The sequence below is a fragment of the Elephantulus edwardii genome, unplaced genomic scaffold, assembly GCF_000299155.1.
Source record: "Elephantulus edwardii isolate Elephantulus edwardi_28Jun2011 unplaced genomic scaffold, EleEdw1.0 scaffold00309, whole genome shotgun sequence".
NCBI lineage: Eukaryota > Metazoa > Chordata > Mammalia > Macroscelidea > Macroscelididae > Elephantulus > Elephantulus edwardii.
The window spans coordinates 2362589-2378120 of record NW_006400059.1 but is presented as its reverse complement, the minus strand read 5'-3'; the positions used below and the strand labels follow the sequence as shown (position 1 = coordinate 2378120).

Here is a 15532-nt window from a genome sequence, read left to right as displayed (position 1 = left end):
GGAAGACCCTCTATGAGGTGGATTGATTCAGTGACTGGGGTAATCGGGATGGGTGTGTCAGAGGCAATGAGATTGGCACAGGATAGAGCACGGTTTAGAGCTGTTGTACATAGGGTCGCTATGAGTCGCAAATGACTCGACGGCACATAACAACAACAACAATATCCACAGGCAGCTGTCCTCCATATTTCTGGGCATAGACTGGTGAGCATATTCATGTCTGCATTGGTTTGTTAAGACGTGTCAAGTAGGAAATTTGAAGACAAGTGCCTAACTAACTGGCTGGAAGTGAAGCATATTTGTTCCAATTTCCAACAAAGATGACTCAATAGAATGAGGAAATTATAGAACAATACTATTACTATCACAGGTAAGCAAAATATTGCTGAAGATCATCCAATAATGGCTAGAACAGCACTTTGACAAGGAAATTCCAGAAGTTCAAGCTGAGTTTAGAAGAGGCTGTGGCACCAGGGATATCATTGCAGCTGGCAGATGATCCTGGCTAAAAGCTGAGAATACCAGATGAATGTCTATTTGTGTTTTATTGACTGTGCAATGGCTTTTGGATGTACGGATCATAACACATTATGGTTAACATTGAGAAGAATGGGGATTCCAAAATAATTGTGTTCATGACGGATATATATCTAGATCAAGAACTTGTCTAAATACAGCAAGGGAACACGGCATAGTTTAAAATCAGAAAGAGGGTATGTCCTTCCTCCATAACTATTCAAACTGTATGCTGAGCTAATAATTCATGAAGTTGTACTCTATGAAGAGGAATCAGGATCAGTATTAGAGGAAACTCATCAACAACTTGAATTATGCAAATGGCACAATCTTGCTTGCTGACAGTGAGTTGAACATGAATGATGGCTGCAGAAGATCAAGAACTATACCCTTCGGTATGGATTGTATCTCAATATCAAGAAAACAAAGGTCCTCACCAGAGAACTAACAGTTAACATCATAAAATATGGAGAAAGGACTGCAGCTGTCAATGACGGATGAAGAATGGAGACCTTTGAGCTGTGGGACTGGAAGAGAGTACTGCATATCTCATGGACTACCATAAGAACAAAAAAAATCTGTCTTGGAGAAGGTCTAGCCAGAATGCTCCTTGGAGGCAAGGATGGTGAAGTTTCAACTCTTGTAATTTAGGCATATATACATAGACTAAGGTGCACCTGATACAGGTCCTGGTCTTTGCAGTCACTTGCTATGCATCAGAGAGCTGGACAATGACTAGGGAGGATAGAAGGAGAATTGATGCCTTTGAGCTGTGGTGCTGGAGAAAAGTATTGAACATACCATGGACTGCTAAGAGAACGAACAGGTTTGTCCTGGAGAGGGTGAAGCCAGGCTGCTCCTTGGAGTCAATGACTCTGAAGCTTTGTCTGACATACTTTGGACATGATGCAAGGAGGAACCAGTCCTTGGAGAGGCAAGTCATGCTTGGGAGGATGGAGGGACAACGCAGGAAAGGAAAACCCTCGATGAGATGGATTGATTCAATGACTGGGGTAATAATGGGGGCAGGTGTGTTGGAGATGCTAAGATTGGCACAGGATAGGGCAGAGTTTAGGGCTGTTGTACATAGGGTCACTTTGAGTCACAGGTGAATCAACGGCACATAACAACAACAACATCTAGGCAAGACTATTCTTTAAAAATCAACATCATTCTTGGAAAGATGGAGAGTGAGTGAAGTGGAAGAAAACCCCCTACAGTATGGACTGACACAGTGACTGCAGCATTGGGTTCAAGTGTGTCAGAGATGATAAGGATGGCACGGAAAAGGGCAGAGCTCAGGTACCTGTTCATAGAGTCTCTATGAGTCGTACCTGACTGAATAACACACAAGTACAACAACAGTATAGACAAGCCCACACAGCCGATAATCATAGATGTCAACTCATTTCTTAGTTGGAATTTCTCCTCTCTCTCCTCATAACTGATTCTTCGTTGGGTTCTTTGGAGGCTGTAAATTGCATGTGAGGAGATTGCCCATCTTCTCTTTCAGAGCCCCTTATGGGTTGGAACCACCAGAGAGATACTCCCTTTGAGTTAAGTAGGCAACTTTCTACAGATCAAACCACCACAGCTTCCTATCATGTGCTAGGTCAGGCTGGGAAAGGTGGAGAGACAGAGAAAGAGGAAAATCCTCAGCAAGACGGACTGTATCAATAACTTTAATAGTCACTACAACAACGGGCTGGAGTATATCAGGCAGAGGTCATGAGTATGGTGCAGGGCAGGGCAAGGGTCAGATCTGTGGTTCATCGGGTTGCTGTGAGTCAGAGTTGACTTGACACACCCAACAACAACAACAATAAAGACAGGTAATTTAAGTATCCTCTATTACTAAGTATGCAAATATAGAGCTGCTAACTAAAAGATCAACAGCTCTGCAGGAAAACGATGGGTAGTTCCTTCCCATAAAGATTTGTACCCTCAGAAACCCAATGGAGGGTCACCATGAGTTGAAACTGACCCAATGACCAGTAGGTCTTTTTATTATTATTATTATTATTATTATTATTATTATTATTATTATTATTATTCTGGTTTATTTACAAAGTTCTTATATACCGTTTTTCACCCTAGATCTTTCCCATTTCATCAGTTTGACCCTCTGATTAATACCCTGCCCTGCAGTAGGTCTGTGTGTGTGTGTGTGTGTGTGTGTGTGTGTGTGTGTGTTACATCCTGTTGAATCAGAATCATCTCATAGCTGACCCTCAAACAGGTCTTCAGAGGCAGTAAATCACACAGGGGGAGACTGCCTATCTTTCTTCTGCAGAGCAGCTGGTAGATTCAAACCATGGGCCTCTTGGTTGGCAATGAAACTACTTAGCCACTAAGCCACCAGAGCTCCCTTAGATCTTGTTTGTTATTGTGTACTATATAGCGGTGGGACCTACACACAGCTGGCCATCCAGCCACTTTTCAGAGGTAATAAATTGCATGTGGAGAGACTGTTTATCTTTCTCCTATGATGTTGCCAGTGGATTTAAACCTTATCGTTTCACATTAGCTAGCTGCACAATTCCTTACCTAGATCTGGTTTAAGTAATTTGCACACATTTTACTCAATGCCTCAAAAAATCTAATTAAGTAGACATTATTATTACTATCACCCCTATTTATAAAAGATGTAACGGAGTTATAGAGAAACTAGGCAACTTGCCAAAGGCCGTTCAGTAAGCAACACAGCCAGGACTGCAAAGAGGACAGACGATCCGACCCCAGACCTATGTCCTTAACCCCTTGCCCGTGCTGCCCCTTCCAGCTGTCTATTTTATGTGGAAAATTTAGCCTCACTCTACTCCTGGGTTGGGTACATTCTGCATGCGCGTAGGTTTCGTTCTTGAGGACGTAGGTAAAAGCAGAGCTGGCTCTCTTTACTGCAGTGGTTCTCACTGTGATTGGGGGACATGTGGCAATGTGTGTAGACATTTTTGGTTATCAAAACTTGTAGTAGGGAGGAATAGAGGCTGCAACAGAAATCTAGTGAGTAGCAGGCAAAGAGGCTGCTAAAGCACCCCACAATGTGCCTGGGACAACCCTCACTCCAACCAAAAGTCATCCACTCCAAATTGCCAAAGTGCCAAGATTGATGAGCCTCAGTCTGCAGGATACAGGCTGCTGGCAGCCACAGCTGGCTGAGCTGAGGCAGCCAGGACCCAGGCATTAACGCATAAAGTGAAGTCAGGATACAGCGTGCAGAGTGGACGGATCAGGGCGATCAGCTGGGGCCTTCCATCTCGCGGGTACGGATTCTACCTCATGGACATGGTCCTCCCTACAGGGGAGACCTGGATGCAGGAGCTCCTGTAGATAAAGCTCACCATTCACGGAGACCCTGCAGGTAGAACTCAGGACACTGCTGGCAGTCTCTCAAAACTTTCATTACTATAAGAGTGGCCCACGCCCAGGACCAACACTGACCAAAAGCAGCCTGAAGATGAGGGTTTTGCACACAGTGGGTGTTCCATATTCCTGTGATGCTCCCTGATATCTGCCATTATTATTTATCCTACATCTTTTCTTCTTCCAGATCACTCCCACCTGGCTCCATAGATCTGAAACGTTCTCAAAAAACAAACAAACAAACAAACAAACAAACAAAAACACCCAAAAATTATTACCACTGACCAATAGGCAGCATCATGATACACAGAGAAAAGACTGAAGTTGCCAATAATTTCATCTTACTTGAATCCCTTGGTAACAGCAGTCGTGAGATCAGGAAACATACTGTACTCAGAAAGTCTGAAGTCAGTGACCTCTCCAAATTATTGATGTCATCTTGATGATTAAGATGCACCTGATTCAGGGCATAGTCTTTTGAATTACTTGCTATGCATGTGAAGATAATGAGTAAGGAAGAGTGACAGAAGAAGAATTGATGCCTTTGAGCTGTGGTGTTAGAGAAAAGTGCTAAATATCTCATGGACTGTCGAAAGAATAACCAAGTATGTCTTGAAGAAAGTGCAGCCAGAGTGCTCCTTGGAAGCAAAGATGATAAAACTTTCTCCCACATGCCATGTTTCTAGGAGAAGCTATTCCTTGGAAGGGGACATCGTGCTTTGATAGGTGAAGGGTCGGTGAAAGAGAGGAAGACCTTCACCAGATGGATTGACACAGTAATTACGGCAGTGAGCTCGAGTGTGTCAAGAAGTGCATGAGGCTGGCATAGGAAAAGGCAGGGTTCAGAGCTGTTGTTGTTAAGGGTCGGTACTAGACTCAACTGCACCTCACAACAATAACCTAAAATTCAGTTAGATGCTAAGTGCCAGTATGAGTGGTGGGTACTTTATATGGAGATAAGTAAGTCACAACACTACCTTTAAAACGCTTCCTCTGAAATCCAGCAGAATGTGTTCTAGGTGGAGCCGTCCTCTGGGCTCCTGGCTGGACAGAGCTGCCAAGTTCTGTTGCTAAGAGAAAGTCTCAAGGGTTCTTCGCGAGGAGAGTTAAATTCACAGGCTGTCAAAGTTAGACAAATCCAGAAATAATTCTGTCCATTCCCATTGCTGTATTCCTGGGAAAGTCATGACTCCAGCTCCTTTTAGGAAGGCTGGCAATTAAAAATGAGAAGTTGATTCCTTTCATGACACAGACTGTATGAGATAAGTTTTCTGTGTTGTCCAGTCTAAAAGGAAAACTTGACCCTAGGAGCCTTTCAAGATTGCCAAAATTAGCATCAATAGATCAACCAGCCTCTATAGTCACGACAATTCTCACTTCCCTGTTCATAACCACCCCCCACCATAATCTGGAATTTATATTACCTAAATAAATAAAAAAGGCTAAGAAGTCAATGTGAATCCAGCATCTTTCAATGCAGCATTGTTTTCAAACTCCTTCAAGAGGTCCTGTTGGTATAGGGTTTAAGCACTAGGTTGTTAATGAAAAGGTCAGCAGTTAAAACCCACTAGCCACTCTGAGGAAGAAAGAGAAGGGAGTGCACGTCTGTAAAAATTATAGCTTGAGAAACCCTATGTTGTTACTAGGTGATGTTGAGTCGTAGGTGACTCATAGCGATCCTGTGAACAAAAGACCTGAACACTTGTGTAACTTTCGTAGTTTCTCCAAGTTCATAGGGTTTCCGGAGGCAAGCTATTTCAGAAGTGGATGCCACTCCTGCTTCCAAGCTTGTTTTAATCAGGGAGCTCCACCAAATACTGTCCACCACGGGTAACCATTATCACATTTGACACATCAGTGTCACAGTGTTTAGCATCACAGCAATCATGAATAGGAAGTTCCATTTTGTTCTGTTTCCGGTTTTCAAAACCCTCTACCTTAAGCAAGCTGTGCTGTCAGGTGCTGAGTCAAAGGATCTCTGTGTAAAACACCACTTGATCCTGTGCCGTTCTCACAACAGTTGCTGTGTTTCAGCCACTGTGTCAGTTTATCTCCTGGAGGGACATCCTCTTCCCTGACCCTCTACTTTCCCAAACATTATCCCCTTTTTCCAGGGACTGATTTCTCCTGGTAACATGTCCAACGTATGTGACACCAAGTGCCATCATCTTCATCATGAAGGATCACCCTGCCGGCACTTCTTTGAAGATGGATTTGTTTGTTCTCTTGGCAGTTCATGGTATGTGCACTGCTTTTCACCAACACCATAATTCAAAGGCATCACTTCATCTTTGCTCTTCCTTGTACACTGTCCAGTGACATGTCTACGAGGTGACTGACTAAACCACAGCTTGGATCAGGCACACCATAGTCCCCAATGTAAAGTCTTTCCTTGTGTTTTAATAGTTTAAAGAGGTACTTTGCAGCAGATGTGCCCCAAGAAATATGTCAGTTAACTTGTGACTACTGCTTCCATGAGTGTTGACTGTGGATCTGATTATGCTAATTGTAACCTGAACCACACCAGTCTTCTGTATGGGGACAGAGTGAATTTCCTGTTGTTGTTGTTGTTGTTGTTGTTAAGTGCCGTCAAGTTGTAGATTCCTCATAGAGACCTTATTAACAAAAAGACCTGAACTCCTGTATAACTTTCATCATTTCTCCAGGTTCATAGGGTTTCCAGAGGCAACCTATTTCAAAAGTAGATGCCACTCCTGCTTCCAAGCTTGTTCTAATAGGGAAGTTCCACCAAACACTGTCCACCATGGGTAGCCATTATCACATTTGGCACATGAGCATCACAGTGTCTAGCATCACAGCAACCATGAGTTACCTCTGTACAGCAATGCACAGATCGGCGCTATACCACTTAGAAGAATGTTTGATAAAAAACAATTTAAAACAGGCCTGAGGGCCTCAGATTAAAATCACCAACCTTTGGCTTGGTAGCATCACTTTCTGAAGTGCACTGCATAGACCAATGCCATACCTGGGTCTCTCAGCTTGAAGTCCAGGAGAGAGAAGCTGGATTGAATTACTCAGGCAGCCCAGGATCTCATAAAAAAGCTAATGAAGGCAAGAGCATTGATCTCTACTCAGTTCTGCCACTAGATTATTTCTACGTGCCATTGAGTTGTAACCGACATGGCTGACCCTCCAGCAGGTTTTCAGAAGCTGTGGCTCACATGGGAAGGGAATGCTCATTTTTCTCCCAGGAAGGGGATGGTAGATTTGAACCACATGACGTTGGGTTGACAGTACAGCACTTTACCATTAGGCTGCCCGAGCTCCCCCTTCCACTAGATTTGCAAGTGCAATTCTAGAAATCATTTCCACTTATTTATAAAAGATCTGGTGTGAAAAACAGTGTATGCAAGCCTTAATAAACCAGTATACTTTTTTTTTTTTAAAAAAAAAAAGGATGGATAGTGAGCTAAAATGTGTCTCAAATTCCCTTTCAACGAATTCCATGAAATAAATTAGTATTATATTAGTTTCTTTAAAATAAAACGATGTTTTTTATAAAAAACATATGGGTGGATATGACTTTGGGAAGGGTTGGCACTGAGCCTCATTGAGCTGGGAGACGAAGTCTTCCACAGAGCATAAGCCTGAGCATGACTACTGCAGGTATAACCTGAGCCAGAGGAGAGTGGGTCTGGCTCCTACACAGGAGACTCAAGGAGCGGAGAGTGGACCTGAGGCAAGTGCAAAGGCCCCTCATCCGTCCCCTCACAGGGCAATGTGCTCATGGCCGTCACAGAAGTTCATCTCTCCAAGCAACACTTTAGCTACCAGGCTCACTTGCCAGCAGTCTGCCCAGCCTCCCCAGTGTGCAAGCCAGTCTGGGCTGTGGGACTCTGCAAGGGAAAAATAGATCCTTTCCATGGCATCTTTACTGCTCCATGACTTCATGGTAAGCACGATGATCACTGGAGGAGGATGGAGGTAGGGATGAAGAAGGTCTCCCTCCCTCTCCAACCACCTGGTGGACCACGCACAGGTGTGGTTCACATCAATGAACAACACAATCTGCATATAGATTAAATGCAATGGGAGTCCAACAAGTAACAAGCTGCTTCCCTGCCCCAGTCCTGGGTACTGGGTACATTAACCCTAAAGACAGGAAGAGGAAACGAACGAAGAGGAAATACCTCATGTGGCGAGTGTCCGGGACAGCCCGATTGCTGGCGATCCTCTCGCTCTCCCGCTGGTTGAAAGCATACAGCTTGTAGGGATCATCACCAAAACGCCACTTTTTGGCATTCAGATACCTCCGCTCATCAAATTGGTCCCACAGGTCGTCCCAGTCAGCTTCCGAAGGCTGTGTGACAGAATGGAAGTCTATGAGAATGGTTCCTTAACCTCCTTATTCCCCTTGATCTATCTATCCATCAGGACCCGATCCAGGGCAGGTTCCCAGAGTTTAGTTTATGCCAGCATGGTTAGGCTCAAAAACAGGGCAGTGAGGACATTAGTAACACCATCAATCAGAGACAATAATAACAAACAGAATAATCACCACGTTTACTGAGTGTCATATGCCAGGGGCTGTTCTGGTATTATTTACGTTATCACGTGCCATTCTCATAACGGCTCTACAGATGGAGAATGCTTGTGTTCCTGATAGACCAATGAGGACACAGCCCCAGTGGGGTACGGATCTTGCCCTGGCCACACAATTGGAGAATGGTGTGGCTGAGCCTGGCATGCTGCTCCCAGAGGCCATGTTCTCCAGGGCAATTTGAGAACCCCTGTCTGTCTGGAATTCACTGGCTTAAAGGACTGGGAAAGCAGCAGGCGTGCAGTAAGTGCTCAATGATTGTGATTCATTCCTTTACCTCAGGGAAGACAGCAACAGAAAGTAGACCGCCTATCTTTAATGATGGCCCAGAGAAGAAGACTTTAGGTTGCTAACTGAAAGGTCAGCCGTTTGAATCCACCAGCCACATCAAGGGAGAAAGATGAAAATCTGCTGGAAAGTCGGTTAAGCTATGAGTCGGTTCCAACTTAACAGCATATAACAACAGCAATATAACATAAGAAGTCCTGGTTGTGTGGTGCATTACATGTGGCTCTGCTAATTGAAAGGTTGGCAGTTCAAATCTACAATCACTGCTAATCCCTTCCCACCCCCTAAAATCATCAGCCCCTTCCTTTAAGATGTATGGCCTATAAATTCTATAATGGGGTGCTATGTATGAGTCAGAACCACCTTAACAGCAGTGGACCACCGATAGAGTCTGTGGCTGGTGCAGTGGTTAATGCCCTTGGCCACTAACTCAAAGAATGCAGGTCTGCTCACCGGCCTGACAATCTATTTCCCAAAGACCTGTTACAAGCATTGAAGACCCTACAAAGCAGTTCTACTCTGACACAGAGGGGCCACTATGAGTTGGAATTGACAATAAAACATTTTCTTAAAAATTCATCTGATGCCCTGCTCTTTCATTCTGCAACCCATGAATCTGTAACTATTTTCAAGACTCATCAACGGAGGGTGTTGTTACGTGCCAGTGAGTCAGAATCAGCTCACAGCTGACCCTCTAGTGCATTTTCAGAGGTAGTAAATCACAGGGGAGGAAATTGCTCATCTTTTTCCTTCAGAGAAGCTGGTGGATTTGAACCACCTGCCTTTGGGTTGGCAGTACAACTCCTTACCCACTAGGCCATCAGAGTGCCATTGGTGGAGAAGTGAATAGTAACCCTCACTACACATGGATACAAGATTTTAGAATAATAATATGGTAGTTTCTGTATTTGTTTCATCTTCACCAAACTCTGTGAGATGAGTTAGGATTTCAGTATGAACCAAGACTGGTCTGAGATCCTGTGGGTAGAAAGTGGCAGGGCTCTCACCAAATCTGTGTCCTGGCCCCTCTATGGCTCTCAGTAGTAGGAGTGGATGCCTAGTTGCTGCCCACATAGCTCACCAGTCACCAGAGACTCTTTGCAAGGCCAGCAAGAGATCTGAGCTTAGAGGCCTCAGCAAGATGAATGCTTACCTCTATAGCTAACAAAGCTCAGAGCTTTCAGGCTCACCCAAACCCCATGAAAGTTGCATCTTTGGGAAGATCTGATCTGGAAGATTAGGGCTGGTGCCATCAAAGATAAGACAGTCCTGTGTCGTACCCATGTTGCTCTATAAGTTCCTAAATTTTCCCACAAGCTGTTAAAATTTCCCATGAACCCTAGAGAAATGAGAACTGAACCCTGCCATCAGTGACCAGAATGCACCTCCTCTGTGAAGCCAGACAGGCCCAGGACAGACTCAGCAGACAGCAGTGCAGCCCCAAACCAAGGAGGGCAGCTGAGAGGGTCCTCTCACCGACCACACACTCATTTATCTGAGCACTACACGACCTTATCCTGTAATCAATCTCCCTCTCTCTCTGCTATCTCCTTTGAAATAGCACTCTCTAGCTAATAGCACAAAATGAAGCTTTGGAAATGAGTGATTTTTATCCAATAATTAATTTTATTAGTGCCCTGTGATACTGCTGCTATAAGAATATGCTAGGGGAAATCTGGGGGGTGGGGGTGGGGGCTGAGCAGCAAAAGGACAGGAAACTTTCAATTGAGGCAACACAGTGTCACAGCCTGACAACTGTCACTCTGCTTAGAATTCCACCCCAGGGTGACCTTGACATCCCATTCTCTCATAAAAAGGGCAATAGGGTCCCGTACGGTTGTTGACTAGCTCATTTTCTATTTAACTCTCTGCAACTCTAGAACTCTGTTGTAAGCACCTACAGTGTCCTTGGCTATGATCTGGGAGACTCCTAAGTAGAAAGTTCCTGTGTTCGAGACATTTACTGTGTGCAGAGGTAAATATGAGGGCACCTAGAATGTAATGTGCTGAATTGCAATGAATGCTCCCTGAATGAGTTCGGTAAGAACACTTTGACAGCATCCAAAGGTGAGGAAATGAGAGGAAACTTCTGGAAGAGGTGTGAAATGTGTTAGATCATGAGATGAATAGGGTTTTTACTTTGTTTAAGGAGAAGTGAGAAAAAGAAATGTGTGCAGGGTGAAAATCCAGAGAAGAGGAAGGCTGGGAAGAGAAGAATGAATGTCCAGAGCAGAAATGTGGACTGTGGATTGCAAGGGGGACATCAATGACAGGCTACTCTGGAAAGAAGCTGGGTCACTGTGAGGCAGGAAGTGGAGGAAAGGTCGTTGGCCACAACACATAGGATGGGTAGAGGGAAGAGAACCAATCATGGGAAATCAGTTGAGAAGTGACTCTAATATCTTAACCAAGTGGGAAGAGAAGCTTTAAAGAAGATCCTTCTGGGTCCCAGACAGAGGGGTAGACTCCCATGGTGAGCCAGCCAAGGAGGCTTATTCTCATTCCCTACCGACTAGTCGACTAGTCATACCATAGACAGCACGGGGACAAGGGAGCACAGGATCAGGATCAGGCACATTGTGGCTGTGGTCACCCCAAAAAAGCAGCTGAGTAACCCAGAACTCAGGGAGAATCTGTCTTCCTGGAGATGATGCCAAATGAACTCAGCCAAGGTCAAGGTCTACTGAAAGTTTCCAGCAGCAGCCAGGAGATTATGATAAACAGCCAGTAGAGGGCGTCGTCAAAGGGACTGTGTCCCTCAGATTAGTGCACAATTCATTTCATCTGTTCATGGAGGAGGTCCATTGCCTGGAGTGGTCACTTGGCTTTTCTGTAATTATATTTGACACAGTAAATAATAATAAAAGTGCATATGGAATAATAATTCATATTTGGCTGTTGCTGTTGTTGTTAGCTGCTGTCAAGTGGGCTACAATTCATGGTGACTCCAATGTGTTTAAAATAGAACGGCTTCATTTTACCTTTTGGGAGCTTTAACCTTTTTGAAGCAGATAACTAGGCTTTTCTTCCAAGATAACTCTTGGTAGATTTGAACCATTAACTTTTCTGACAGGAATCAAGCAGCTAACGGTTTGCTCCATCCAGAATACCCCACATTTTCAAATGTTGCTGTTTACCATCAAGTTGGAACCAAGCCACGGCTGACTCTGCAGCAGGTTTTCAGAGGTAGTAAACTGCCCGGGAGGAGGCTGACGATCTTTCTTCCGTAGGGCATCTGGTGGATTCGAACCTCATGCAGTTCTCAGCACCCATCCTCCGCAGCACAGCTTCTTACCACTAAGCCATCAAAACTCCCGCACATTTGAAAAGTCATACGTGTTTTATAATACACGCGAGGTCTACTTTCTCATGTAATTCTCACCTCCCATTTGTTCAGGAGGAATTGGTTTGGAGACAATTAGGTGATTTAGCCAAGGTCACTCACTAGCTTATAAGTGGTGGAGCAGAACTGGGAACCCGTTATCTGAATCCTCCCCCCCACCATCCCAACACCACGTGTCTCTCCTTTCTTTCACCGACAGAGACATGCACGGGCACCTCCTCTCAGGGAGCATGGGAAGATGAAGAGCCCCTTAAAGGACCCAGAAAGTGCCGATGTGGGAAGAATGCTGGGGTGGGGTGAGCCTAAAGCAAGAGGTGCTGACTCTTCCCGCTCAGATGTGAGCAGAACTGGCTGAGGCCACTCCCAGGGGTCACCAACTGAGTCACCAGAGGGCCACTGATTTTGCTTAGAGATTCCATTAGTCAGTTGATGATCAACTTCTGTGCTCTTTGTTTATGAGTCCCCAAAGCCAATCTCTGCACGTCTAAGTGCCCCAAGGGAGCATATTCAAATACAAGATACTGCCCTTGTCTCTGACTTGCAGCTGGCACGTTTATAGCACATTGTACCCACATTTTGAATCTCTTGCCTTCTAAGGTTCACCAGAATATCCGATAATGCTTCTCAGACCCTTTCACAAACGTTCTGAGGTTCAAGAATTGATTTTCTGCTTAGGAACAACAGAAAATTCTCAGGAGCCCTAGTTTCATTGGATGAAACCATCTAGGAGGGTATGCCGATTTCAGACACTAGATGGATGAATGCTTACATCATGGTTTTTTGCTTGGTTTTTTTTTTTTAAATAATTCTTTGTTTATACTAGTTTATTCACAAAATTCAAATTCATTGTTTTTCAGACCATATTCTTTGAATTTCCCTCATCCACCATCCATCAAAGTGTACAACCCCATGATTAATCCCCCCTCCCTCTTCACATCCTCATCCCTCTGCTTCTACCCCCCTTCTCCCCATCTTGGATCCTCATACTTTTTCGACAATAATGGTTTTATGAAATATTTGTCCTTGTGGAACTGAGTTAGTTCATTCAACACAATGCTCTCCAGTCCCTCCCAAGTTAGGTAATAATTTACAAAATCATTGCTTCTGCGTGCTGCGTAGTATTCCATCGTGTGAATGTACCATAATTTCTCAATCCATTTGATTGTTGTTGGACACCTGGGTTGTTTCCCAGATGTGTTCTTGTGAGCTTACATCATTTTTAAATAATACTTTTAATGGTAAGAAGCTGTGTCACAATCCGGAAGGCACGAGATTCAAATCCACCAGATGCTTCACGGGAGAAAAAGATGGGTAATCTCATCTCATGCGATTAGATTAAGTGCTTCTGAAAATGCACTGGAGGATCAGCTATGGACCAGTTCTGACTCAATGTTACACAACAATTACAACGATGTAAAAGAGTTTCTGAGCACTTGCCTTAGACCAGAACATCCCTACTCCCTTCATAGATGGCCTTTACTGGTGATGATTGCCAATAATGAGAACATTGTTGGGGGGAAGAAAGACCAGCAAGGACAGGGAAGAGTCGGAGGAGTCGGGCAGGATGGTGTCCACTCTGGTCGAAATCCTAAGGAAGAAGTTTCCAGTGCAAAAAACAAATGAACTGATGGGAAATTCATAATGAGCCTTTGAAGATGACCCAACAAAACAGCACTGATGCTTGGGAAGGACAGTTTTGCCTCATGGGTAAGAGCTTGGGAGCTGGAACAAGGCTACCTGCCAACTCCTGGCTCCACCACATACTAGCTTGGCAACACTGGACAACTTAGTCAATCTGTTCCTCAGTTTCCCCAATTATAAAATGGGGATGATGACACTGGAATTATGTTAAAGAAGGAGCTCTAGTACCTCAGTGGTTAAGGATGCAGTTTCTAATCTTAAAGGTGAGTAGTTCAAACTCACCCAGGGGCTCCTTGGGAGAAAAATATGTCAGGTGTCAGTAGACTTCAAAGCTTTATGGCTTCAGAAATACTATGGGACAGTTCTACTCAGTCCTACAGGGGCCTTTATTGGACAGGACTGACTTGATGACAATGGCTTTAAGGGGGGGTTTTTGTGTCGCTGTTTTGTCCTGTTGTGTTGTGTGGGTTTTTTTTTTTAATTGTGAAGATCAAATGTAAATATCTGTAACACGTGTTAAGTATCTTCCTTGAGATAATCTATATTTCATTACAGGAAAATATTAGAAAAATCCTATTAAGGATCAGGCACAGTTCAAGTTGGAGAGAGGCGCTCATGAAGGAATAGAGATTTTCTCATTTCAGAGGTGAAGAAGACAATTAGAACGACATAAGAGAACAAGCAGTGCCAACGTGGATGAAGAGCGCGGGAGACAAACCATGAGTGGCAAAGACAGGCAGCCTCGGAGCCTAAGGGAAGCGAAGGCTACGCCACGAATGTGCGCCAAGTAATTAGCGAGGATCAGGAGCGAGGGAAAACAGGTCCAGGCAGGACCGGACGGAGGGGGTGCAGGACTCCTCTGCGTGCAGGCATGGAGCAGAGGACCCTAGCAATTCAGCAGATGTGCTCTGGAGCTTTAGTTTTGGATGCCAAATCGTTTAAGCAATGGGACTTGACAGACTTAACCAGACTTAACACGAAATCTCTGCCTGAGTGCCAGAGGACGATGTCTTTGTTTTCGATGCAGCATCACAGCCATCTTTGAAAGCACACCCACTCTAGAATGAGCAAGCGCTGGCCAGATACCCAGTGAGGGCTCTGCCTGGGGCTGTGGGTAAGGAGAAGTGTCACACAAAGGGGTGCAGCCAGCCCGCTGCCTCGTCCCCACAGAGTAAGCACCCCTTGACCCTACCTCCGACCTCATGCCTCTCACCTCAATCACAGGGTTGTGTAGATAATTGACTCTGGGGACTTCTCAATAATCTCCTTCCACAGGGACATCTAAATATGTTAGCCCAAAGTGTCAAAGTGTACTCCACGGTACAGGCGCTGGTGCCTTAGACCATAAGGAATTGCTTTGCTAACCTCAAGGCCGCAGCTCTGTGGCTTTTCAAATCCACCACCCACTTCAATGACAAGCCTTGGAAACCCAGCGGGGGATCTGCAACAAGCTGGTTCCAATTCAATGACCATGAGCTGAGAAGTTCTATGGGGCTGTTTAACTCTGCCCTTCTAGTCACTATGACAAAGCTTTACTCTCGCAAGTGTACCTTCTCCAATTCAACTTTTACTAAAATGCATTGTCTTAGGAGTTAAAGAGGAGTTGCTTATTTCTAGTTGTCGTTATGTGCCGTCAAGTAGCTTGCGACTCATGGTGAACCTATGTACAATAGTCTTGAAACCTGCTCTATTCTGTGCCAACTTTACTGTCTCTGACACACCTACCCTCATTACCCCACTGAATCAATCCATCTCATCTAGGCTCTCCCTCTCTTCCTCTATCCCTCCATCCTTCCAAGCATGAGTCCCTCTCCATG

The 15532-nt window shown here is 44.6% G+C and overlaps 1 protein-coding gene across 1 annotated transcript in view; it reads right to left on the bottom strand.

The window, feature by feature from the left end:
- GALNT14 (UDP-N-acetyl-alpha-D-galactosamine:polypeptide N-acetylgalactosaminyltransferase 14 (GalNAc-T14)) overlaps window positions 1–15532 on the bottom strand; it is a 413330-nt gene that overhangs the window by 158783 nt on the left and 239015 nt on the right. Inside the window, exon 2 of the mRNA XM_006901133.1 lies at window positions 8034–8203. Within this exon, the coding sequence (XP_006901195.1) occupies window positions 8034–8203 (170 nt within the window). The remainder of the gene's footprint in view (window positions 1–8033; window positions 8204–15532) is intronic.